Raw genomic sequence first — 26,876 nt, forward strand, 5'->3', positions numbered from 1 at the left:
TTCCAAAGACCCCACATGAGGGTTTCCATTGGAGCAACTGAATTCAGCTGAAAGAGTTTGAATTGGCTGAACCAAGAGAAAGAAACAAGAACTCCTTGGTTTATAAACCCCTCTGGAAATAACAACTTTGGGGATGTTTTATTTGCCACAGAAGATCCATGTCTTTCCCCCTTCTCCTCCAACCACCAGGCAGCTCCAGTGCAGCCAAGGTTAACCCTCTCCATGGGGTTGCTCCTTTGGCTCAGTGCACCTATTTTCCAGAGGTCCAGAAACTCGGTTTGCTAACACTAGAGATGCTGGGAGAACGTGAGAACTGCAGCTGGAAAATGGGAATGAATCCACCAGTCAGTGTGTGCTGAGGAGGGAGGCAGCTCGCTCACGAGCAGCTCTCATAGTAGGCAACTCGCTTGTTGATGGCATCCCGGATCCTTCCAACCCGCTCCTCCAGGCCTGACAGCCTGGCTGACTTGGACATCAAGGCCTTGTTGCTTTCCTGAATTTCCATCTCTAAAGCTGAAGAGAGAGGGCAGGAAGGTGGTGATGGGCAGGAGGAAGGCATCACGGCCATTGCCCTTCACATCAGGTTGGGCTGAGCCTCCACCTCCCTCCTGCATAGCTCTGGTAGGGTGAGAAAAATGAACCTTGCTCCCCAGACCAACATGACTGCTCCAAACATTCATTAGTCAAAAGCCCTTCCCCAGTGCATAAGATTGGCATACAGAGCTCGCAGAGTCTTACTTTCCATCCTGAGCATCATGGCCATCGTCTCCTCAAACAGAGCCTGTGCCTCCAGGTCTATGCTTTGCACCCTGCTGCCCTGCTCTCCCAGAGCTGGGCTCTGCTCCATCCTTCCCTTCAGCTCAGCGTACATTTGTTTCACTTGTTCAAAGGCCTGTGGAAAAGGAAATAAGCAGTGCCAGGTAGGATCAAGCAAATAGCCTTGGGGGAAGGGGCTTTTCTAATGCTGAATCCATTTTAAATATTAAATGGATGCTGTGCTACAGCTTTGTCATTACCTTATGCAAATGCATAAGTCTGTGATGCCCTCTCAAAGACGCTGACTGGGCTACCCTGCCTCAGGCAGGAGATACAGCAGGAATAAGTTTCCAGCAAAGGGCATTAGGATTGAGAGAGCTCCTGGAAAGGTGCAGCAGTGGGATACTGCATCAGACTCATTACAAGCGACACAACAACGTGCAAGCCACAGCTTGAACATGGAAGCCTCCTCGCCTAATCTAACAACGTGGCAGGACACAGCTGGCTCTGCTGTCTGCTGACAGCGGGGGGGATAGCAGCACATCCATGCCCTCCCTGTGTGAGCCCGGTACCTGCTGCGCAGTCCTGGCCTGCTCGCCCGCCTCCGTGGCCGTGTGCCGTGCATCCGCGGCCCGCAGGCGGTTCTGGTCCGCGCCGCTCTGCAGCTGCAGCAGCCTCTGCATCAGCCCATCCAGCTGCCCCGCCACCGCCTTCACGTGCTTCTCGGCTGGACCCAGAACGGCCTTGATCTAGAAGCAGAGAGCTCCACATCAGGAAGGAAATCACATCCAAAACCCCCTCCTGATGGCTGTTTCCCCTCTGTGCAGCTACACTTCCCAGGGGATGTATCGCAGAAGTTGAGCAACGTGGGTGACCCTGCCCATGGCCCGGGGTTGGAACTGGGTGAGCTTTAAGGTCCCTTCCAACCCAAACCAGTCTGGGATCCTATGATTCTAAGTGGGGTTTTGGCAGGGAGCGGGGAGTGCTCCCTGTGCAGCAGAGCACAGGGCTCATCTCAGCAGGGACCGTGACTGGAATTTGGAGAAGCACACAAGTGAAACACGTCAGAAAGAAGAGACTTTTACAGCAAAACCTTCACCAGACCCCACTTCCCAGCTGTGCTGCTGCAGGACTCTACCAAGCAGGGAAGAATGGAGGTGAGCAGGGCACAGTATCCTTACTGAAGTCACCGTGCATCACTTACCTCATTAACACGCTCCTGGATGAACCGAAGGGAAGAGCCAGAGCCCTTGATAGCACCCTGGGCCTCCAGAAGCACCGTGTTTGCTTGCTGCAGGTTCCCAACCACCTCTTCCACATTGCCCTCCACAGCATTCGCCCGGTTCCTGGGGAAATGTGGGGAAAAGCCAGGAGTGAGTGCAGATGATTGCATGGGCTGGAAGTCAAGGTTGCAGAGGCAAAATGAGGAAGCTTGAGAAGCAAGACAGGATTGTCACTGAGAAGACTGCAACCTCCCTTCCCCTAAAGCCACAAACCCACACATCTGGGGACACCGCACTCTGGAGAGAAGTGTTAGTTCCATTTCATACCCCCAAAAGGAAATAAATTGAGAAGGGGAGAGAAACACCTTCCTTCAAATGAGTTAGAAAGCTTTATTTTGTAAGTGGTGCAGGAAAAGGTATCCAAGGGAAAGCAATAACCACTGAACCAGTTTCAATGAATACTTTCCTGCTTGCAGTGGGACTATTCAGGCCAGGTGATGGAGCTTGTCTCATCACTTCCTGCAGGTTAAGCAGGTGTCAGACACTATCAAGGTGTTTACATACTTATCTCACTAGCCTTCTCGCTGGGATACTGCTGCAAGTCAACATGTGACAAAGTAGATGCTCCAAATTCACAAGGACACGCTGTAATTACTTTTTAAGGGAGCACAGGATAATCCTCCCAACTTTCACCCAGAAAACAAATAGCCCATTTAATCTCCTCATGCTCTCTTGTGCAATTAGGATGTAGGTCACCAATATCAAGTAATACCAGGGCAACCCTGTCATCTCCCATCACAGGGACTCAAGAGATAGAGAAAAGCCTCCACTATTTTTGGTAAAGATCTTCTCGTTCTGTATCTATAACAGGATCTGTTCTTGGGAGGCAGAAGTTTTGTTTGTATTGGGTGTTTGTAGAGATTGCAGATTCATTCCTTTAGGTACTGTATGGACATGGAAGATCCTGGCTTAGAACTTCACTTGGTGCAAGTCAGCACCGCTCCAGCTGCGCTGTTTCAACCCAACTCAGAACCACCACGTTCACTCCAGCTGAGTGACCTCGGCTCCCAAAAAGCCCTTGAACCCCAACCGACCTGGCCTGTTCTGCCTCCTGCTGAAGCTGCTTGGCCTTTGCGATGTCCTCAGCCGTCTGGGCGAGGATGCTCTCTGGGCACTGCAGCTTAGTGGCCAGCTTTTGGATCTCAGTCATCTTCCTCAGGACTGCAGCAGCATCCGTGGGGAGACGCAGGGAAAGCACAGACTCACTGATTGCCTGGACAGTGGCAGGGTCCGTGTCCCTGTCTGCAGAGCAACAGATAGCGTCAGCAATGGGAGAGCGCAAAGGTGGGAGTGCAGATGCAAGGGAGGATCAGACATGCATCCAGTCACGCATGCTCTCATGCACACACTGTCTTTATTTCAGATAGCTCCCAGGATCCCCCTGAATGAATCTCCTTGAGTTCCGTGCACCTCCCATTCACATCAGCAAAGCTTTCGGGAAAGGAATGAAATCACACCTTTAATTTGGCAATAAGAACACCAGGCTAAGCCCAGCACGGACCTCACTGAGCAGATGAGGTTGTGTTTCAAGACAAACCTTTTTTGATCTCCCAAATAACAGTTAATAAATCTGAGGAATCAGAAGCAGGCAGAGCCCAAGGGACATTAGCCCAGCGATTAGCTCAGACACATCTTCTCTCATCATTAACACCAGGCAGCACCAATGACCTGATTTTCTTATTTGGGTAATGCTCATGAGGCTCATTATGTTATTACAATCTGTCTGTGAACAATAAGTCATCCCCTTGGATTACAGGACTGATTAATAGTCTGCTCCAGAGAAAAGCTTCTGTTTATCTCTGGTCAGTGAGCGTGGCCAGAAAACACTGGGTCAATGGTCTGCACCAGGTCAATGCCAACTGCACATCCACAGGGACAACCAGCCACGGGGATGGGTTTGTCTTCAAGCCCCCGGGGATGGCACAAGGCACTGCAGCCAAGAGCAGGACATCAAGCAGGCTGGTGTCCATGCTGCAGACAAAACACTGCTTCCTCCACAGCCTTCCACTTGTGCTGATTCAGTTGCATTCAAGAGCAGTTCCTTGGGGATGTTGGAGACCCCTCCCTGAAGCTCCATGCACAGCAAGCCAAGGCCGTGTGCTTCCTCCTGCCCCACATCCCTCATGGACGGCCTCCAGATGTCTCTGCAAGGATGTTTGTCCTGGTGACACCCCAGGGATTCTGACACAGCTGAAACAGCCGGGATTCACTTGGGTCCACCTGGACAGCTCAGTTAAACCTGTGCAAGTCAGCTGGCCACACTGCAACCACTGACCAACACAGATGGGGGTACCACTGAAACTCCTCCTCTGTTTTCCTGCCCTCCCTTGCTGCCTCAGGGGATGCGCATTGCCTTTGCTGTGTAAATACCCACGTGCAGATGAAGTGGATATCAGAGAGCTTAACTGGGGTGAGCTATAAGTAGAGTTTTCCCTGCACAGACCTGCATGCACATCCTTCACAGCTTGCAGAGTGCTACCTGACAAGAAGCTTCGAACTTGCTGGATGAACTGCTGGATGCGCCGCACGTCTCCTTCTACCTGGGTCCGTGTTACACTCATCTGGTCCACAAGCCTCCGAGTGTTGCTTTGAATCTGCTTTGCAGATGTCTCTGTGGTTTTAATCTGCAAACAACAATATCCTGATGGAGCCATTGCTTCTTGATCTGGAATCCCAGCAGCCTTACTTCAACTCCGAGTGAGCAGGACAAGGCACTTTGGAATTATGCTATTGCTCACTCTTAATATGCCACTGCTTTAAAGGATTGTAAATGTTGAAGACTGAGGGTTGGATTTCCAAAGGAAGCTCTCAAAAAGGGACACTAAAACACATTTGAAATGGATTTTGAATTACTCTGAAAACTCACTTTATCTTTGCAAGAACCCAAGAGGCCATCGAAAGAATCTGCAACAGCACTAACACATGTACTTTAGTATCCTGCATCAAACGTTAGTGCAGATACACCTGAGGAAACAGAGAGGTTTCCATATCCTCAGCCCTTCTGCCATATGAATCCCAAAGCAGGAGAACAGGCTTCCTGGTGACATTTCCAGAGCTGCTCACATGCCTTTAACTCCATGGCTGCTGTGCTGGGAGGAGGCAGGACCCACGCACACAGCAGGGAGTCTCCCACTCAGAAATCCCTGAATTTCTGAAGCTGCCCAACCAACCAAGCCTCAAACAGCCTGCGATGGGGGAATGATCACAGCCCCCAGCCCCTGCTCTGACACCCAGGGATGGACTGTGGACGGTGGGGCTTGGCCATGGGCTCGCACTCACCAACTGTGCCGTCTCCCGGAGCTGGGCGCTCACGCTCCGGAATTCCCTGGCAGCTTCCCCAGCGGTGGCCAGGGCCCCCCTGGACAGGGGGAAGATGCCATGGCAGGGGCCGGCCCCGCAGGCACTGCTGTTGTCCCGCGGGCACAGCAGCCCCTCACAGCGGGCAGGAGTGCAGGGCTCCACTCGGAAGCCACCACAGATCTGCAGAGGAAGAGAGCGACGGGGCAGTGAGGAACTCACCTGGCTGGGGAGACCTTGGTACCCACAGGGAGGCAAACCAGCACATCACAGCATCCCGTCCCCATGGGAGCTGGGGAGCTTGCTGTGCTTGTGCTGCAGGAGATCTGCATGGGAACAAGGATGGAGCCAGCCCTTCCCAGTGGGGTGATGGCTATCCCAGATAGGCACAGCCCAAATGAATGGAGCCTATGACTGTGTCAGAGAAGGGCAGCCACAGCTACGCACATGTACAGCAGTGCTGAATGTCCACCAAGGTCAGCATCTCCTCACCACCTCAAGCAGGAGCACAAACATGAGCAAAGCAGGAGCTGAACCCCAGTGGCTCATGGAGAGTAACAGCACATCAACATGGAACAAACATTTCCTGCAGGAGAGCAACTCTTCCCCTCATTCAGGAAAGCCCCATCCAGCCTGTGCAGTTTGCTTTGGGAGAGACAATGGGATGAGACAACCCTGTCCTCTTGCCTGGGTATCAGTGGTTTTAATTGCACAGCATCTTCTAAAGCCACCACCCACCAAAGGGTGCACGGCAGCAGGGTTACATGCAAACCCAGAGCCAGTGCAAGCACTAGTACAGGCTGGTCGCTTGGGAACATGTTGGTGCCCTGAAAAGCAGAGAGGGGAGGTTGGTGGTCTCCACAGCAACCGTGCATTAGGAGACACCGAAATGGATCTCCATGGCAATAACAAAGCAGCAAAGAAGAAATAAAAGAAATCTCATCCAGAAATTAAGTGGGACTTTGAGATACAAGAACTGACACGTGAGAGAGTCCTTGGAGGAAGAAGTGCGTGCCTGGGAGGGGGTGGTGGGCAACGCTTTGGTATCAGTGATCCCCAAGCAAGGGATACTCAGACAGCTCATAGATTCCCAGACAGGTTGGGGTTGGAAGGGACCTTAAAGCTCATCCAGTTCCAACCCCTGCCACTGGCAGGGACACCTTCCACTAGAGCAAGGTGCTCCGAGCCCCATCCAACCTGAACACTGCCAGGGATGGGGCAGCCACAGCTTCTCTGGGCACCCTGTGCCAGCGCCTCAGCACCCTCACAGGGAAGAGCTTCTGCCTGAGAGCTCAGCTCAATTTCCTTTAAACCTCCCCTAAATTCTCCATTGATGTCCCAAAACAGCAAGTTGTTTGGATGCCATTTACGAGTCTCTGGATAGAGACTTTGTCCTGCCGTGCTGGACTGCCTGGGGCAAGATGCACGACTGCAGGATGAGCATTCTGCCTCCTGAGCACTACAGGGCCCCCTTGAAAACAAGATACATGCAGCAGGGAAGCCAGCAAACCCCTCTGTGTGTTCACCTTGTTTATGACAGGGGTCAGGTTGGGAGCTGAGGCTATCTCGCCCTTCAGGCTCAGCAGCTTGGCGGTGCTCTCTGACAGGCCCCCCTCCAGCCCCGCGGCACGCCGGCGGCTCTCCCGGGACTCAGCCAGCAGCCCAGAGGCACCAGCGACGAGGCTGCTGGCATTGGTGGATGTGTGGTAAGCAGAGCTGATCGTCTTGAAGGCTCCTGCAGGAATGAAACCCGTAAGTGACACAAATACCTCCGTGACTCATAAATGCAGCACAGCTACACAAATGAAGGCATCGACTATACCCTGCGAGTGGATGTGTGCACGGAGAGGAGCAGGGCACAGCCACAGGGATTAGTCACTATGGCATAACAAAAAACGCTCCTCTTACTACCAAATGCCTTTCAAGCCATTCCTTCAGTGAGTGACAGAGCTCTCCTGAAGGCCTGAGCGCTCGGTTGGGGTTAAAAGACTGAAAGAAAACTAGAGCAATTTGAACCCTTCTGGCAGTGTTCAGAGCCAGGTTGGACAGGGCTTGGAGCAAGCTGCTCTAGTGGAAGGTGTCCCTGCCTGTGACAGGGGTTGGAACTGGATGAGCTTTAAGGTCCCTTCCAACCCAAACTAGTCTATTGATTCTATGATGCGCACATGACTTTGCTCTGTGAAGCCCAGAATGGCTTTGGCAGAGCAGGGCAGGGCCTTTGGAGCCCTCTTCCTTGTTCCCAAGCAGGTCCCACCATTCCCTTGCAGCACAGCCTGGAAGGAGAGTGGTCAGGACATGCACCTCTAAGTCCTGCTCAGATGGTGAGCTGCAGAGCCAACCTGCCCAGGCAGCAGCCACACGCTGCAGCTTTTACATCCCCAGCCAGCTGAGCCCTGTGCTACAGAAGAGAGGGGGAGGCAGCAACGAGACACTTGGAGAGAATTAGGGATATAATGGCAGCCTACCACCAGCATCATCACAGGGCTTAATTAGCTCTTCTCAGTGCCTGACAGCCGCCTGGCTCTCTTCCCCACCTTTCCATCCCTTCCATCTGTGCACAACCTTCATTATCTCAGCTTCCTCCCAGCTTCGGTGACACGCTCAGAGCAGGTCTCTCCCCTTCCCATTGCTCCCTGCAGTGGGGTTTGTGCTGGGGACAGGAATGTGGTGCCCGTGGGGCGAGCTGCCCAGCCCCAAAGCACAGGAGCAAATAACCCAAGAGTGTAAATCCAGTCATGGACCAGAGGCTGGTATAAAGCATCCCTCTTGCTGAGGAGGGGAAATCTATTTGCTGTTCCTAAGCTGAGAGCAGGTTAGAAACTCCATCTCATCCACCCAACCAGTGGGAAACAACCAGGCACAGGCACACTGAGGTAAATTAACAGCTGCAAATGAAGAGAGATTACAGCTGCAGCACTGTACCTGACAAATCCCTGCTGCGGCTGGTTTCAAACTGGGTCTTCTTGCTCTGATACTGGGTGTTGGCGATAAGCAAGCTCCTGTTCAGCGCTTCAAGGTCCCTCGATAGAGAGACAGTGTCATCCAGAAAACGAAGGTCAGGATTTATGCCTTGGACCTGCTCTCTGGGAGAGAAAAAGCAGAAAATATGAATTCAAGGAGAAAGCAAAGCACCTGCAGACAGAAAGCAGGGCTCTGACACTGACAGCACCCAGTGAGGAGGCACTTGTGAGCCTGGAGAGCTGATGGCCACAAACACACCATACCCCACCCAGGTTTGTGGAGGCAGCTAGGAGCAGGGCTGGGCTGCAGCTCTCTCACACCCAGGCATCCGTTTGCAACTGGATGAACTTTAAGCTCCCTTCCAACCCAAACCATTCTAGGATTCTATGATGCCAACCATGAGCTGCTCCTCCAGCCTCCTGCCTTTGCAACATCCCCCATCTAAGGGATGCACCCCATAGCAGCACCCGGCCCTCACCTGATGGCAGTGAGCGTGCTGCCCACCTGGGCCAGGCCCTGCTCTGTCACAGCAGAGCTGCTGAGGATGCCCTGAGCCTGCTGCACGTTGTTCTCTGCCTGCGAGAGGCGGGGGCCCAGGCGGGACCCCCCATTCCCAGGTGGCAGCCGCAAGGAGCTGTTGCTGAGGCCGGCCTGGTGCAGGCGCAGGCGCAGGCTCTGGATGTCCCCATCGTAGGTGTGGAAGCAAGGGTGGCACAGCTGGCACCCAGGGTAGGTGCTGCAGTGGCCGCGCTGGCACTGGTCGCAGCGGGACCCCGTGACACCCGGGCGGCACCGGCACTGGCCTGTGGTCTTGTCACAGCCCACGTCCTCCGTGCCCTGGAAGTCGCAGTTGCACTCTGGGTGATGGAAAGGGGGAGAGAAATAGAGGTGAAGGCCACAGAAACGGGGAAAATATAGATTTATATATGTATATAATTGGACCCTGTTAATGGAATGCCAACACAACCTGAAATAAAACCCCTGCACAATCCAGGAAATCACAAAATCATGGAATGGTTTAGGTGGGAAGGGACCTTAAAGCTCCTCCAGCTCCAGCTCCTCCCATAAGCAGGGACACTCTCCACTAGAGCAGGGTGCTCCAAGCTCCTGTGTCCAACCTGGCCTTGAGCACTGCCAGGGATGGGGCAGCTACAGCTTCTGTGGGCAGAGGAATGGAAGGAGCCTCCAGGCCCAGCCACTTGCCCAATCCCTGACTCTGCAGGGCCAGACTGCACGGGGCTCACGCAGGGCTGCTGGGAGGAGACTGGGACATACCTGCAGTTGGGGATGAACTGGGAGGCTGTTGCAGAGAGAAAATCTCTCTTACAAGACAGCATAGGAAATGTTGCTGTCAGGACATGGGCCAAGTGCTCCTCCCCAGGTAACCTGTGATTTCACAGTGCTAAGAAACACCAAGCCCCAATGAAAGGGATGCTCCCTACCTGTGCACCCCATCCGGATGTCTCCATAGTGCCTGTCAGGGCACACCTGCTCCTGCACAGCAGAGCATGTCCGTCCTGTGAAGCCTTCCCTGCACGGACACTGTCCTGTGAACTGAGGGAAGAGAAACCCATCAGGGAGACCCAGCTCTGGGCTCTTTCCTACGAAAGCCCTTCCTCAGCTGCTCTTGAGCACTACAACCAGCACATGGGCAACCTTCCCTGCTCATCCTGCAGCCCAGGACACGTCTGTGCTGCTCTGTCAGGCTGCAGGCTCAACCATGGGGATGCAGTCTCCAAAGAGCCCATGCATTCCACAACAGAGTTTTCAGCTTCATTTCAAAGACAAAGGCATCGCCCACAAGCAGCTGCTTTGTGATCTCAGGTCTCCTCCCTGCGCTGAGCCCGTTTGGGACCTATCTTTGGCTCTTTGAATTTGTCATAGTTTTTTATTTGTTACATTTAACTTTCCCAGTTGTCTCTTAGGCCTGAAGTGACACACACGCTTTCCATTGACAAATGAGGATAATTAGCTTGCCTCGCCTGTATGAAGATCTCTTATTAGGACTTCCTTACTAAATACCAGGCCTTTTCAAACGGCTTAATCTTGCCTCAGTAATTACCACCTTCTTCTGTTTTCCTGAGTAGTCTGTCACAGTGTTTTCTAGGACATGGGAATAGGAAAATAAGAGCAGAACACCCTAGGGAATGCACAGCCCTTTTTGTGGAGGCTCCCACAGATGGGATGGGACAATGGAGCCACTCAAGAGATGCTTCTGATTCTGAGTGATCCCCAGCAAGGAAAAAGAGCAAGCTTGCAGGTGTGTGTGTGAAAGAAAGCAGGGAAATGAAAAAGAAACACTGCTGCAATGTGCTGAATGTGCCCTGAGGATGCCTGGGGCAGGCTGGTGGTACCTGGTTGCAGTGGGGGCTGTGGGAGCCATGCGGGTGGCAGCCACAGGGCTGGCAGCCGTGGCCACTGCCCATGTCCCAGTGCTCGCCCGCACACTGGTCACAGTCGTTCCCCACCACGTTGGGCAGGCAGAAGCATCTCCCCGTCTCATCATCGCAGGGCATGTCCTGCCGTGTTCCCAGCCCATTGCAGGTGCATCCTGAAACAGGGAGGGGTTTGTCATGTTAAAAATGGGTGCCGAGCACCAGCCTAGCTTCCCACAGAGCCAGGACCACAGGATGACCATGCAGCCACCCAAAGATGAGCTCTCTTGGCTCTCCCCTTCATACTTGTGCTCGGCACAAGGGACCCACACCCCTGCCCTAACAACACACCGCCTCCTCCAGCCATGCAGCAGGACTCAGGAGCTCAAGGGGCCTCAGCATCCCTCCAGCCCAGCCACATGCATGATGCTGAACCCATCCACAGCTGCCCTCTCCCATGCACAGCCCTGCTCGCCTGCAAGGAATCACCTCCTGCATCCCCTGTGGCTTCCTGGGAAGGGGATACAGCCCTACACATGTCCCAAACTCCACTTCCCCTGGGCTTTTTTACAAGCTTATACCCGAGACAGGCCACAACCTGGGGTGCATTTATAAGCTTCTGCAAATCAGGCCTTTAGCTTGGAACCCCCAAATCAAAGCCAGGAACCAGGTCCCCTTCAGAGCCACTGTGGATGCTGAGCACAGAGGCGGGGTGCAGGGGGTGTCTCAGGGGCTGTACGCACTGCGGCACCCCATGGGGTTGGCGCTGGCCAGCTGGGAGAACCCTGGCTTGCAGAGGTGGCAGCGGTCGCCCTGCACGTTCTCCTTGCAGACACAGCGCCCTGTCAGCGCGTCGCAGACGGAGCCCGGCACGGTGCCCTCCGGGTCGCACTCGCAGGCTGCAGACAGGGAGGAAAGAGCAGTGCTGAGGGGAGGAGCAGGGGCCCAGGGACGGTGCTCGGGGGGGCTGCAGGCACTCACGCAGACAGGCTTCGGGGTGGGCGAGCTCCTGCCGCTGGTTGCGGAAGTAGTGGGGTGCGCAGCGCTCACAGTTGTTGCCCTCAGTGTTGTGCTGGCAGCGGTCGCAGACGCCGCCGCTCGCCCTCCCGCTGGCGCGGTACAGCTCGGGGTCGAAGTGGCACGAAGTCGAGTGCCCATTGCAGCTGCACCCTACAAACCCCATCAAAACGGTCCCTGCAGTGCTGCAACCCTCCGGCACTAGAGGGTGCCCAAGGCCCTGCGTGACTCGGTGACACCCGCTGACAGACCAGGGTGACACTGGTACCCATCTGACAGTGCGGCCGTGGGCAAAGCCAGTGTGCAAACAAGCCAGGTGTTAACAGCCACCCCACAAAGTGTCCCAGTAAAGGTCTCAGGGCTCAGTCCTGTCACTCAGGGCTGTGGAGGGTTTAGGAAAGGCCTCAGGAAGAATCATAGAATGGTTTGGGTTGGAAGGGACCTCAAATCACATCCAATCCCAACCCCTGCCACGGGCAGGGACCCCTTCCACTGGAGCAGCTTGCTCCAAGCCCCTGTGTCCAACCTGGCCTTGAACACTGCCAGGGATGGGGCAGCCACAGCTTCTCTGGGCACCCTGTGCCAGCGCCTCAGCACCCTCACAGGGAAGAGCTTCTGCCTAAGAGCTCAGCTCAGTCTCCCCTCGGGCAGGTTCAAGCCATTCCCCTTGCCCTGTCCCTACATCCCTTGTCCCAAGCCCCTCTCCAGGTTTCCTGCAGCCCCTTTAGGCACTGGAGCTGCTCTAAGGATTGAAAAGCTGTTATAAGGGAGGACAGGAGAGACAAAAGGTTTTGACCATACTTTGGCACTCATGGGGGTCGTTGTCCTCAGCGGGTGCCCAGGGCCGGTCATTGTAGAGCGCAGCGCAGCGATCACAGTTGGGACCATCAGTGTTGTGCTGACACACACAGTGCCCATGGACCTGCTGCAAAGACAACACATTACCCCTCCTGCCTGCTGGCTGCTGGGTTTAGAGCTTCATCCTCTCAATGCCTTTCCAGCACGTGCCTGGCCTCTACTCCCTGCACAGCAATGAAGCTCCAGCCCCCAGCCAGGGCTGCTGCAGCACCAGGGACCAGTTGGGCATGTCCCACCACCCCTACCACCTATCCAAGGACAACCACACTCAAGGCAAAGTAAATGAGCATAAATTAGGGACAAGAAAACCCTCCAACAGCTAACAGCCTGCACTGGCAAATCCTCCTGGGCATGAAGGAGCCTTCTGCACGTCCCCCTAGGATGACCCCCACAGCCCCTGAGCCCAGTGCTCACCGTGGTGTGTGGGTCTCCTGGAGGGGCACAGCGGTCGGCGTGTCCATGGCAGAAGCAGCTCCCCAGCACCTGCACCTCAGTCAAGGCATAGAAGGTGCTGGGCGAGTGGTAGCCCTGGCGTGGGATGTGGGGAAGCCCGGTGAGGTTGATGCGCAGGTTTGTGAACTGCCCCAGCTCTGTTGGAGACCAAGGAGAGGTGTGAGGGGGCAGCAGGCACCCAGGCACCAGCAGCAATTCGTACAGAGGATGCAGAGCAAGAGATGGAGGCATCAGCAAAGACCTTGGAGGCACCACTCGAGGCCCTGCTTGCAGAGGACCTGCTCCCCAAGGGGGTTACCCTGGCTCTGTGCTCTCCATCACATGTAGGAAGAACCATGAGGTGCATCATCCTCCCCTCCCTTTCTCAGACATGAAACAGGCTGCTCACTTACTCTCAATGGTCTGGCTGTTAGAGGTAGTGATGGTAGATGCCAGGTCTTGGATGCTGAATTTCACCTTTGAAGGGAAAAAGTATATTCAAAAAGCAGGAAACACAAGGTGCTTTCTTCTCATGCTCTGGGAAGTGCATGCTCAGGATCTGCCTCTGCAGAACATCACCTACACGGGGAAAAGCTTTAAGAGTTGCAGAGAATTTTGCTGGACACTGGCAGAGGGTGCCCAGAGAAGCTGTGGCTGCCCCATCCCTGGCAGTGCTCAAGGCCAGGTTGGACACAGGGGCTTGGAGCAAGCTGCTCCAGTGGAAGGGGTCCCTGCCATGGCAGGGGTTGGAGCTGGAGGAGCTTTAAGCTCCCTTCCAACCCAAACTATTCTATAATTCTATAATTTTGCAGGAAAACCCACATAACACCTCACTTGTCCCAAAGCAGTGAGGGTTCTCCTCCCAGAGGATCAGGAATCCTCCTAAGGACTCCCCTCAGCAGTGCTGGATGTCCACGGCTCCATCCCTCTCTAGATGTAACGTGTAACACCACAGGTTTCAGCAGCACTGCACAAGGCCACCCACCCCAAACCCAGTGTCACAGCAGTGGGAACAGGCATGGGTGGGAGGCCCTGCCCAAGCCCCCACGGATCCTACCTTGCCTCCATGCACAGGGTGCCCCTGCAGCACCTGGCACCGAGCATCCTGCCACCTCTCAGGGGAGCCCCGGGGGACATGGGGGAAGGCAGTGGCACAGTCGGAGGCCAGGTACTGGTACACGTCCCAGGTCTGGCCAAAGTCAGTGGAGCGCTCGATCAGCATCGCAGCGGGCAGAGGTGACTGCAGAGAGAGGGGAGAAGCACATCTGTAACGTGGCAACACCCCAGCCGGCTCCCACCATGGGGCCTGGGGATGCCTCTGCTCTTCCTTCTCCTCCCTCCAGGCTCAGGTCTCTGCAGGCTGCTGGAGCAATCCCCTCCCCTTCAGGTTACCCACAACTTCTGGGTTCCCCCTGCTGCCCTTGGCCAGCCCTGCTGCAGCCATAAAGTACACACCAGCACCAAAGAGGTCTTTTGGCAGACATTCAAGAGATGGGGACCCACCCCCCCACTCTGCTGCTCCTAAACACCCGGAGGAATGGCCAGGAAAAAGGAGGGATGGGGACCCTGGTGTGCTTCCTCTCAGGAGCCCAACAGGAGCTGTGCACGGAGATCCCCACGTCTCACAGAGAGGCACAAACCCTGAAGTGAAGCAGGATGCTGCCGAGCTGGAATGTCTGGTCCAGGTCCAGCTGCAACAAGACGCGCTCGATGCCTGCGGGCACAGAGAGGCAGCTTCAGAGGTGCAGACTGTGGACGTGAGGAACAGAAACCGCTTCACTGCCCCAGCCAAACCACTGATTTCCTTCTTTCCCTCCATCTACTGCATCCAGCACCTCCTCCCCTCATGCCCATCACTGGCACCTTGGAGCTGTGCTGCCCTGTGGTACTCACCATTCTGGGACTGCCACCAGCGCGAGCGCCCGGCCGAGGACAGGACGTTCTCCACACGATGGCCGTTGTAGGCATGCGGCAGCCGCGAGTCGCACCGGCAACACCTCATGCTCCACTGGAAGAGAAAGGAAGAGTGGAATCGTAGAATCATAGAATGGTTTGGGTTGGAAAGGACCTTAAGATCATCCAGTTCCAGCCCCCCTGCAATGGGCAGCGACACCTCACACTAAACCATGGCACCCAAGGCATGGCCTTCAACACCGCCAGGGATGGAGCATTCACAACTTCCCTCGGCAGCCCATTCCAGATGGAAGCAATCATCCAGTATCTGAAGGGGGCCTATAGGGGTGCTGGGGATGGACTCTTCATTAGGGACTGCAGTGATAGGACAAGGGGTAATGGGTTCAAACTGAAACAGGGGAAGTTTAGACTGGATATAAGGAGGAAATTCTTTCCTGTGAGGGTGCTGAGGCACTGGAATGGGTGCCCAGGGAGGTTGTGAATGCTCCATCCCTGGCAGTGTTCAAGGCCAGGTTGGACGAGGCCTTGGGTAATATGGTTTACAGCAAGGTGTCCCTGCCCATGGCAGGGGGGTTGGAACTTGATGATCTTAAGGTCCTTTCCAACCCAAACTACTCTGATTCTATGATTCTATCCTGGTGTGGCCAGAGGGAGAGACCCCGCTGCAGTCCTCAGGGGTGAGGGGCCCAAGTGCAGCTTGGGCTCCTGAGGAACAAACAGCATCCCTAAAGCTGAAGAACCACCATCAGTAAGACTAATGATACCCAGAACTCAAGTGGTCCCTTTCAAGCCCTGTTAGAAAACATAAATCCTGGTTTTATGGACTAAAAACTAAAACAGAATGCTTTCAACTAAAACCCATTTTTGGCAAACCATCAAAACGACTTTTATTTTTAAGCAAACCCCGTTTTCCACAATGACAACACTTGACAGAAAGCTCTTTGCAGCTTTCCAGGATCAGTTTGCCTTTTCCACACAGCCGAGGGGCCTGGTTGGGTGAACTGAAAAGGCCACTCTCAGGGTGATGCTCAGCCTCCTGCGCTCTCCCCTGGGAGCACAGCGGGAGCAAACAGCTCAGTGGGTGATAAGTCAGTGGGTGGGAAGTTGAGTGGCTCAAAGTTCAGCCCTTCACTTGAGCAAGTAATTCAAGGAGCAAACAGAGGGACGGGGAGAAGAAGCCCAAGTCCCTGAGGAGCAAACAAATACCCACATTCTACTAACCAGGCAACGCTCCGTGTGGCCACTAACACAGGGCTGCGGGGTGCGTGCGGCCCATGGGCAGGCTCAGAGATGTTTAGAAAGCAACAGGAAAGAGACTGAGCAAGAGACAAGGAGCAGTGGTACATGAGCTTCACATCAACACGTTCCAGAGCCTGAGAAACTGGGAATGATCAGGAACAGCGTTTGCCAGAGGAGGGGAATGGCTCCGAAAGGTTGTCCTGGAAGGCCAGTGGGTTTGGAGGAGAGAAGTGCATCTGGTACATCTGACACTGGGAAGGCAATGAGATAGCCTCAGCTGCTGTGGTGGCATAAGGAGACACTAGAGGAACAGGACACATTTGAGACCCCAGTGATGAGATCAGCTTTCAGAGGCCAAGGAGAGACATCCGGTGACAAAAAGCACTTTATACCCTGCTCCATGCTAAAATCTCCCCATCTGATACTTAGAACAAAAGAGCTAATTCCAACCCAAACCCTAAACACGACCCCACGGACATGCTGGGGTAGGAGGAAATGTACTTGGGAGAGGCTGCTTGGCCAGAGGTCCACTGTGGCACAAAGATTGCTGGTTTCCCCTTTAAAAGATGAATTATGGGTTACACATGTTGCCTTACTTCTTAGACAGGCTCACCTAAACAAACCAAGTCTCATTTCTACAAAAATGGACTTGGCTTCACCAAAGCTACCTTTTTTTTATATAAAAACAAAGAAAAATTCATGGAGAATTTCATCCAGAATTACCTTTTTGCTCAGTCTTACACAAAACCACACCAGGAGTAGGTTGGCCTTGACCAGAAAGGTGATGGGGCAGCAGTGAGACGTGAGCTCACTGAGCTGGTTTTGGTCCTAACAAAGGCCAGGCCTGATTCTGTTCAGCCCCAGACCTGGGAACCTTTTGCAGTTGGACCGATATAGAGGAGAAATCCTCCCTTTATACTGATCTGTTTCCATAATATTTTCTGGAGTCTTTATGTTCTCTGTCTATAAATATTGCAGAACAGGAGTTGGCTAACTGCAATATTTATAACAATATTGCAGAGCAAGCAAACAGAGAATTCAAAATATATAATCATGCCATTTCCCTGGCTCTACCAACTCCTCCTGGCTCTGCCAGTAAGAATCAGAAGTCATAGAATCAGGTCCAGGCAGAAGAAGTCATTTTGGATACTGGCTACTAGCACCAAACGGTCAGGAAGCTACAGGAATTACCCACAGAAAGAACAATTCCCAACCATGATTAAACTTCACAGAGACTTTCTGCAGAGGAAAGGTTAATCTCAGCTGAATTATTCATTGGGAGTGATTCACTCATACTTATTAGACCATTCACACAGCCAGAGACACAAATACCTTCTAGTAGCAACCACCCGGTGTTGGCACTGAAGCTGCAACCACACTTCAAATGCAGTGTTAAGTGAAAATGAAGCTTGTGTGATGGACCATCCTCAGGTAGCCCTGGAACCTTCTCTCCCCCTCCCCAATTTAGGCTTAGATTAACCCTGGAAGCAAAATCCATTTCACATCCTTGGAGCAAATTGTGAAAGCCATTGCACAAGGGGGGATTTGCTATGACTGGCGGTGACTGTGGGACTATGTGTCTCAAAGTTCCTTGGCACAGAGGCAAGTACCAAAAATGCCAGCCCTGCACCAGGCTGAGCAGAGATTTACAACATGCACACCTTTCTTTCCCCACATCTCCCCTTCCTTTTTTACCAGCATAGCAAAAGGCTCAGTAGATCCCTTGGAGCTGGGCTTGCCAGGAATAGACCAGGACTATGAAGAGGTCACAGTCGAAGCTGGGTCACTGACCAGGGGCAGCCCTGGCTCTGCAGCACCATCAGCAAAGGAGAAGTGGTGTGTGACAAGTGGGTAGGGAATGTGGGGCTGAAACAGCCTATAGGGAGGTAAAACAGGTTGTAGGACTGAGTGGAAAACACTAACTGCCCTCTATGCCTCCAAGCTACTTGTGAGAGTCACCCAAAATAGGGGTTATGGAGGCTCAGAGATTAGGGGAAGTTAACTCCTGCCTTTTGAAAGGTGATCCAGGAGGTGGCTGTTTTACAGGGAAAGCGAGCATTTCCCTCTAACAAACAGATTCACATCTTGGGAATCGTGGAGGGGAAAACCAAGAAATCCATGCAGAAGAACAACCAGCTATTGTAAAATTGCCCATACATTACATCATGTACCTGAACACTTCTCTATGAGGGGACACAGTGCAAAGTGCCCCCTCTGCTGCGTGTTTCTGCTGCTCTCCCCCTGCTCTGACCTTGTGAGCCGGGGCTGAGCAGCCTCCCATGCCTCCTGCTCATGCCGGGGCAGAAAACCTCAAACCATTTTAAGCTGATGGACTCCGACCAAAGTATTTTAAGTAGCTCGAGCTGCCATTTTAATGTGAGCTGAGAGCCCTTGAAATAAAACCTCCTGGCACAGGAGCACAAACCCAAAATAAACTGAAGTTATTCATCAGCAAAAATGGGAAGCTGCTTCTCTCCAGTCATGAAATGAAGACCTTTCATAGCTGCAGGGACCTCGGGGGTCCTGGTTTAACCCAGCTGCATGGCAGTGAGAGGCACTGTGTCAGTCGGGCTCCTGGCACGCAGCCTCCCATACGGGAGCTTTGCTTGGTCTTGCACAATTAATATTCTATAGGGACAGTAATTACTGCTCCAAGTTTATCTGGGGACAGTCTGAAAAGCAGTAGGAATTTATTCATCCACAGAGAGACTGAGGGTTATTAATAAATAGGGTGGGCAGCAAGAACAAGTTACCTTGGGAACAAAGGCACCTGGTAAAGCCAAGCTATGCCATTCTCTATTCCAGCCCATTTTCATTCCGTGATAACGCAGCTGCAGGACATGCCAAGCACACAGAGCAGGAAAAGGCAGAAGTTACCCATGGTTATGTTCTCATGGTTAAACATCCCAGTGAGCAACTGGTATTTGATAAACCAGACTGTGCTTCAATTTTGTAACACAGATATCTCCCTCAGCACTAACATCTAATGTCACATCCTTGCTTGGCTGGTCATAAGTGACACTGGAAAATGAGCCCTGAGGCTACACTCATACAAACAGAGGGCTCTGACCCTCAGCTTGGTTTTACCTGTAACAGCAGAGATGTGGGAGAAGACACAAGCTGGAAACAAACATCCTAGGGATGGGGTTTAAGGAAACGAAGTTCGTTTCTCTTGCTTAAAAGCAAGCACGTGGGTGCTTGTTTTCCTCACCCCGTCTGTTCTCACTTTCCATCTCCCCTCAGCAAAACTTCATTTAGAATCTGCCAGGATGACAGTCTGCAAACCCCCTATTGCACCAGCTCATCCCCACACCCCGCACGCATCGCCGGGGTCCTGTCGCCTCTGCAGCTTGTCTGCAAGGGAATGACGTGATGTCTCCCAGCATATGTGTTGATTTGCAGTTGTGTGGCAAAAAAAAGGATACAGAGAAAGGAGGAGGAGGAGAAACTAATTGGAAACAGGGGTTTTTACCTTTACACATTCATTGCAGGTAGGGACAGATCCCTGCAGCAAAGAGCAGGGTGTGTCTGAATGCCAGAATAAGGTAAGCACCAAGCAGCTGCTGTATTATCTTCAACAGGTTGGGGATATAAATTGTTCCCTGCAAAGCCCTGACATGGTGAAGCAATACCCAAAGCTAAAAGCCCTGCTTTGAGCAGGGGCTTCGACCTCATGCAGTCCCACTGACCACAGCTGTTTTGTGGCTGCATTTGTGTTCACACCCCAGAGTCTGACTGGTGACACTGCAAAGCAAAGGGGCTGGGAGGCACAGAGGCTTCTGAGCGTGCTCTCCCCTGTTCCAACAAGAGGGCCTGCCCCAGCACCCCGCAGGCAGCGTGTGTTGAACCAGTCCAGAGCTCCCTCCTGACTCATGCAGGTGGGCAAGCAGATGTACCCATCAGACAGCAGCAGCGAGGCAGACAGAAGCATTGCTCTTGCCCACAGCCTCTTTTGCAGTCATTGGCCTGTATTTTTGGAAGCAGACAAAGATGACTCGGTGCTGAAACACCACAGGGAGAGATCTACAGCCAGGCAGCTGTGACCAGCCATCAGCAGCAGGAAGCTCTGCTCTCCTGCACACTGACTCCTTCAGGGTCCTCTGGTACCTCTCACCTCAGTTCCTGCCTGGATGACCCCATGTCATCACAGCACAAGGGTGATAAAGGTAACTTCCCACCTTTTGTTCACCAAGCCCCCATGAAAAGCAGATGAGAGAAGGCAAAAAAATAGTGGTCCTTGACCTTATCCAAACAACGTTTTAGTACCTGAAGTATTAAAATGGGATATCAGCCTTCAATACTTGAAGGAGCTGGCAAGAAACCTGGAGAGGGGCTTTGGACAAGGGCCTGTAGGGACAGGACAAGAGGAATGGCTTGAACCTGACAGGGGGAAGACTGAGGTGAGAATTTCGACAGAAGCTCTTCCCTGTGAGAGTGCTGAGGCACTGACACATGTAGGATGCAGGAAAGAGAGCAGCAGCAGAGGCACAAGCACACCCAGCTTCACCACCACCTTCTTCAGCAAAAGGTTTCAGAGATGCGCAGGGTGTTTGTGGTACTCTGCTAAATGAATCAAACGATGGGAAAAGGCACTTCTGGATATGCCTTTAAGCTGAAAGAACTGCACAATCCTGGAGGAAAGCAATGATCTCTCTCCAGAGAAGCGTTAGTCTAGCTGGGGGTGAACACACCACAGCAGGGTACTGCTGCCTGCAGCAGTGAAGCAAAGGCTGCACAGCCCTCATGCTGTTGTTTGGAAGGGCCAGGCCAAGTGAGGGGAATGGGAGCTGCTAATCCACATGGAAGCCACACCATGCCTTCCCCTGGCCAGAGCTAGGCAGTGTGAGCTGCTCCATATTCCTGTCTAAGCACCAGACTTCACATTTAAACAGTGAGACAAGTTAACAGGGCCTTGAATCACACCTCAGTCAATGAGATTCTTTCCACACACATCAGTGCCTTTACAGCTCCAAATCCAGGCTCACTTTATTCTTCTATTTTATGTTCAGTTTTCCCTCTTGCTTTTACCTTCTATGCTGACTCAAGCCACCATTTCCCAAGCACTAAGTGATTTCCAACCCAGACCATTGGCCTGCCTGGCTTCCACCCCCCATCACTTCTCTTTCCACTGCTGCATTCCCCCATGCTATAAATGGCAGTGCTGTGTCCCTCCTGGATTTCACTCGACTGAGCCTACAGCCAAGGAATGGAGCAATTAGTAGTGCAAAGTATAAAGGTTAGAGGGACTTGGAGCCAGAGCTGACAATGGAGCAGAGGCTGAAATCGATGCCCACAGCAAGTGACCCACCAGGATTGCAAAAGGTGACCCATGGGCTGGTAGTGGGGCCAGACAGTGTGGACCTGCCAGCTGGCACGAGGAGAGAGCAACCCCTCATCCCATGCCCTCTGCTGAGATTGCAACACCCGCTCTAAATTTGTGCCTATTTGGCAACAAAATGAGGGCAAGGCTTGAAATCAGGACAGAAAAAGAAGATGGAAGGGTTAATACATGAAATGTGATTACTTTTTATGGGATGGGACTCGGAGAATTGAGTTCAGGGGATTAATTTTTGCTTAAATTAGGAAGTAGAAAGAGGGAAGGGAAAAATCAGGAAATGCTCAGTGCATGGGGATTTCTCCTGCAAAGCAAGGAGCTGCTCTACACCAAACTCCCATTAGCCTTCACAACTGCAGAACAGAAATAAGGATCTTGGAGGAATTTACTAGCAGTAATGACGCATCTCTCATTTTAGCAAAGGAAAGAACGTGTAAGGAAGCAAAGACCCCACTGCCAAAGCTCCACTGGAGAATCCAACTGAAACTATCAGTGTTAATTGTTCCATACCCCTTTTAACCCTAGTACTTGTAAGGCATGGTATAAGGAATATGAAAACAGACTAGAAGAGACTGCTGCAATGATGCTTCTCCCACAGTACCGCCATGGGACCTCACTCACCACCTCTGCATCAAACAGATAATTTCTGCTCAAAGTGTATCACAGCCATCAAAGAGATGCTCAGTCTCCACTGCAAAGATTACAAATGATGCAGATGATCACAACTGAAGGCCCCTTGTAACGATCTCTCAAGACCAGACAAAGGGAATAACTAGTCCACTCCAGCTGGCATTAGCACAACCAGCTTAATCGAGCTTTTGCAGACATTTGCTTCCCATAGTATAAACCCCTCTTCAAGTAAAAGTCACTGTCAGAAGTGAAGATTTCAGAGCTATATTTATGTACAGTTCTCCTCAAGTACAAACAGAAATTGAGAAGGAAAAAGAAAAAGTCAAAGCAGAAATAATTGCTGGCTATTCTTCCTATCCATGGGCTGCAGCACCCATGAGAAGCAGCAGGGATTTGCTGGGGAGGCAAGCAAACAGCCCTGCTCCCTGGAGCAGCAAAGTGGCTCCAAAGAAAGCAAATGGGAGCCTGACTGCAGGAAAAGCCAGGCTGCGACTGTCAGCCTGGAAAAGGGCCTGACAAAGGATAGAAGCTGCAGACAGCACAGCATGCAGGAGAATGCGATGCTCACACCCTTTGGGGCCAAGGAACTGCCCCAGTTTCACATCACCACCAGCTCCGGCCATCCCTGAGCCCACAAAGCAGTGAAGACCTCTCCAGCCCAGCAGAACACCATCAGCTCCACAATAAATCCACTGACTGCCACATCTTGGACTTCAGCTTAAAGAGGAATTAAAACCAGAAGGCGGCTGACTCACTGGAGCTGGATTTCACTGTAGCAAACACAGCCTCCCCAGAGGTCTGCCATCTCCTTACCTCTCCAGCATCTCTCCAAAGACCCTTTTTGCCCGTCCCGCATTGAACCTCCTCCCTTTCAAACTCCTTCCATGGCAATTACAGGGTTAATGTTGCCAGACCAACAGAGAAAGGCTTTAGGAAGGGCTCCCATAGGGGACATCACCCCTGCAGCTTTTGAGCTCTCTGCTCAGGCAGATTTATCCTTAAACTCTTACTGTGGTTTGGTGGAGGCTTTGGAGCCTGGGAATCTGCAGCTGGCTGAAACGTTATCCTCCAGAGCAGGATCTGCCCCCGCACAGCCAGAATAACTGAAAACAGTTGCTCAGCTCAGGAGCTTTTCCAAGCCTTCGTGAAAGACCTGAAATGGTCTCATTTTCAACAAGCGAGATAAGAGTTTAGTTTGTAACTAAAATGTCTGAGGATAGGAAGGCTTGGGATATATTGGATGCAAGAGCCTCTACTTTGACTCCTGTTCTTCACACTGGAGCTTTGCTGCCCTTTCCCTACCACTTCTGTTCATAGAATGGTTTGGGTTGGAAGGGATCTTAAAGCTCATTCAGTCCCAGCCCCCTGCCACAGGCAGGGACCCCTGCCACTGGAGCAGCTTGCTCCAAGCCCCTCTGTCCAAACTGGCCTTGAGCACTGCCAGGGATGGGGCAGCCACAGCTTCTCTGGGCAGGTGCTGCAATGACCCAACACAGTTGGAAGGGGGATAAATACCTGAAATGGGTTAAATGCATCCCTACAGAAGGGTAGGAAGGACAGGATGGGTAAAGCCATTAGCATCGCGATGCGAGGTTGAGGAGTGTGGAGGAAGGAGGTGAACGTACCTCTCCATGGGGTGTGCAGTACGTCTCAGGCTTGGAGAGGCCACAGGTGGAGGATGCTCTCAGGAGGTGGGCTCGTCCCAGGAGGAGGTCTCCAGCAGGGGGGTAGCAGGCACCACGGGAGCAGGCTTCCTGTGCTCCCAGCACCCGTGGGGCTGCTGCAGCAGCAGGAAAACAGGACACAGCGTTGAGCCAAGGCAGCACAGACACCAACCAGCACATCTGCTGGTCCCACAACACACCACCAGGTCGTGCCTGGGACAAAGCTACAAAATGCAGAAAGGACAAAGGTATTTTGCCCCTGAACTACCTTTATTTTTAATATGAAAAAGGCACTCTTTAAAGTGCTTTGTACTAACAGTTATTTCTGAACACTTCTTTGCCATGCCCCCAGTGTTGCTGGGATGCTCAATTCCCTGCCCATCACACTGAACAGTCCTGGCTGTGTCCCCTGTTTCCCTATATAGCCAGCCCTATAGAGAGAAAGCAGCCTCTTGCCAGCACTATTAGCAAATACCAGTCTCCCAGCTGCTGCCACAATCCTCCTACTAACACAAAGCTTACATGAGCAGTGTTTCTATTTAGTCAGCTTTCCCCATGTCCTTCTAGAAGCACTACCTGGTAAGCCTTACCCAGGAGGACAAATAATGCCCATGGCCAAAGCTGGCAGCGAGATTCCATTCCACCAAGGACACACCTAGGGAAGAATGTGCAGCATGAGCAAAAATGAGCAGAAAACGCCAATCTCAGTCCAGGTCCTTCCCATTCCTTCTCAGTTTACAGGGAAATAATATTAATTGATCCACAAGAGAGTAACACGGGTGAAAAATGAACAACAAAGAGGAAAATCAGACACTCAGATTGTATTTTTTGATGCACAAAGAATCCCAGCTTACATCTGACTCAGGAAGCGTGCACAAGATTCTCCTAAAGTCTATAAGAGATCTTCCTCTTCCCCAAACACTATCTTTGGATCTTTATGTTATTGCTGAGGTGAACCACAGGTACCAGCTCTCAGCAGAGCTGTAATTGCTGACTGCCTGGCTCCCCAGGGACACCGAAAAGCCACAACCCCAGTACCATGATCCGCATGGGCAGGGAGCCGGTGCTGATGCCAGGTCTCAATGTATGGCTAGAAACGGTGCCCTAAGCAGCATGCACACACCAGCATACACCCCCCCTCCCCTTATAACCCCCTCTTCCCAGGCACACCACACTTTCTGTTCTCTGATCCCACTCTTTGCCCTGTGCTTCCAGAATCTATTCACTTCCAGAGAATCGATTCCAGACCAAAACCTGCCAGCGCACGCCATGGCCCAAAGGCTCCTTCTATGGAAAGAAGAAACCCATACAAACCATTGCAAAGTGTCTCCTGCAGGAGAGCCCGGAGGAGGAACAGCTCCAGCACAGCCCGGGAGCCAGAAACCTCACCTGCCCTCCTCCCTGCGTGAGCAGCAGCACCAGCACCGGTCCCCACAGCGTCCCTGGCTCTCTGCGAGGGCTCTCTCCCCTTCCTGCAACCACAGCAGCCCTCTGAGCGCTGGCTCCTCTCCTGGCTTTTAATCAGCAGCTGCCTCACCTGGGAGAGAAGGTGCCTGTGGGTGCAGTGATGATAAAGGAGTGATTCAGGGATCCTCAGACACACACACCCAGTTACTGTATAACTCCAGACGGGGCGCGCGGCCACAGGCACAAATCACTTAGCATGAGGATGACGGCAGCAGGTAACCAGCAAGTGAAAGCCCATCTGTAGCCAACCCACCCTGGGCTCGTGTGATCTACCACCACTGGGACACCACCAAGGCAGCTTGAAACCAGCTCCCTCCAGCACAGCTTGGCACTGAGTGATGCACCCAAACGTGCACCCACCCTCTCAGACAGGTTTTCATGTCGTGCTTAGCATCAGGATGGCAACAGCAGTGCTGTCATCAGCACCTCAGTTTGATCATTTAAAGCCTCATTTGGGATGTCCATGTGAGTTATAATCTCATTGTCTATTCAGACATCAGACTTCAGCCTGAAGGTGACCTCGAGCACAGACCCAGTCTCCTGTCTGCAGCGCTGGAACTTCTCAAGACACAAAATGACTAAAGATGAGCTTGAGCATTACCTACAGAACACAATCCTGTGACCTCACCTGCTGCAAAAAGAGTCAAAAAGTCACATTTATGAAGAAACACAGCTCTTGTTTGGGCACCTTGCTGACAAGGAGCCCATATCCCTTACTTTGGACCTAATTCAGGGCTCTCTCGCACTTGACACATTTCAGTGGTCACTGTTGCTTTACGTGAGTATCAATAGGAACAGTATCACCAGTTTAGTTGCTTTTATAGTGCCATCAAAGTAAAATTTTAACAAGACTGTTCAAACTGGTGGCTGTTCCGTCAGTGCAGCTGCAGCTCATACATGGAGCATACACACATCCCCTCTCCCTGCGCTCCCAGGCACTGCTCCTGTGCTGTGTTTCAGCTAGAGCGCAGCTTTTTCTCCTCAGAACAAGCCTGTTCCATTCACTTCACTGAAATGACCCCACAAATCCCATCAGGTGACTCCGGATCTCTGCTCCTGCTGCTTTGCTGGTGTGTGTTAACCGACCTGCCCGTCCTCACGCTGAGGATGGGGAGCTCATGGAAAGGGTAAAAAACAGCCCCTCAGGCTACAGCGCCTGAAACCTGGGCTTGGCTTCCTTCGAGGTGTGCCCCAGCGCTGGGTGCGCCTGCCCTCACCCGTTACTGCTCAGCTATGCGGTAACACCACATTCCTCCTGCAGCCAGGATGTCTCCTCCCCGGCTTAGCTGGCAGCAGGAAAAGCAGCAGGAAGAAACACTGCGATGTTTTATGGAGAAATGGTGACATAAGATGGGCTGGGGGTGCCCACACCGTTCCTGCAGGCTGGTGCTGAGCAGACCCAAGCACACTGAACCCGTCAGCAGCCTGAAGTGTGAGAAATCACATCAAACTCCCTGAATTCCTCCTCTGGTGGAGGGCTTATGCAACAGGAGGCAAAGTGATGCTGGACATGGCACTCTTGCAAACCTTGGCTAAATGGCCACTGTATGTTCTGTCTGGTTTAAAACCAGGCCCTAAACCACTGGTAGTCAAACCAGGAGGTTGAGTCTCCTCTTGGAAATGCCACCTATTGATGCCCAGCCAGCTC

General features: G+C 52.6%; 1 protein-coding gene across 2 annotated transcripts; it reads right to left on the reverse strand.

Moving 5' to 3' along the window:
• Positions 1 to 95: 95 nt before the first annotated feature.
• LAMB3 (laminin subunit beta 3) lies at positions 96 to 25,381 on the reverse strand. 2 transcript variants are annotated; one of them, XM_061362895.1, is made up of 23 exons: positions 25,151 to 25,381; positions 24,352 to 24,416; positions 23,723 to 23,877; positions 14,873 to 14,987; positions 14,620 to 14,693; positions 14,037 to 14,219; positions 13,393 to 13,456; positions 12,962 to 13,137; positions 12,491 to 12,611; positions 11,654 to 11,842; positions 11,416 to 11,571; positions 10,652 to 10,848; positions 9,740 to 9,851; positions 8,776 to 9,154; positions 8,259 to 8,419; positions 6,863 to 7,071; positions 5,319 to 5,519; positions 4,519 to 4,663; positions 3,074 to 3,281; positions 1,961 to 2,102; positions 1,329 to 1,505; positions 739 to 892; positions 96 to 513 (listed from the first exon to the last, which is right to left on the reverse strand). In XM_061362895.1, the coding sequence occupies exons 2-23, from the start codon at positions 24,398 to 24,400 to the stop codon at positions 377 to 379; spliced, it is 3,504 nt and encodes a 1,167-aa protein (XP_061218879.1). In that variant the 5' UTR covers positions 24,401 to 24,416; positions 25,151 to 25,381; the 3' UTR covers positions 96 to 376. The 2 variants fall into 2 exon arrangements, with proteins under 2 accessions (XP_061218879.1, XP_061218878.1); XM_061362894.1 differs by having other exon boundaries at positions 12,491 to 12,614.
• Between the last annotated feature and the right edge of the window lie 1,495 nt (positions 25,382 to 26,876).

This window comes from Neopsephotus bourkii, unplaced genomic scaffold (assembly GCF_033783945.1).
Source record: "Neopsephotus bourkii isolate Nb327-2 ecotype Australia unplaced genomic scaffold, CSIRO-AGI_Nbou_v1 NB_1139, whole genome shotgun sequence".
Lineage (NCBI taxonomy): Eukaryota > Metazoa > Chordata > Aves > Psittaciformes > Psittacidae > Neopsephotus > Neopsephotus bourkii.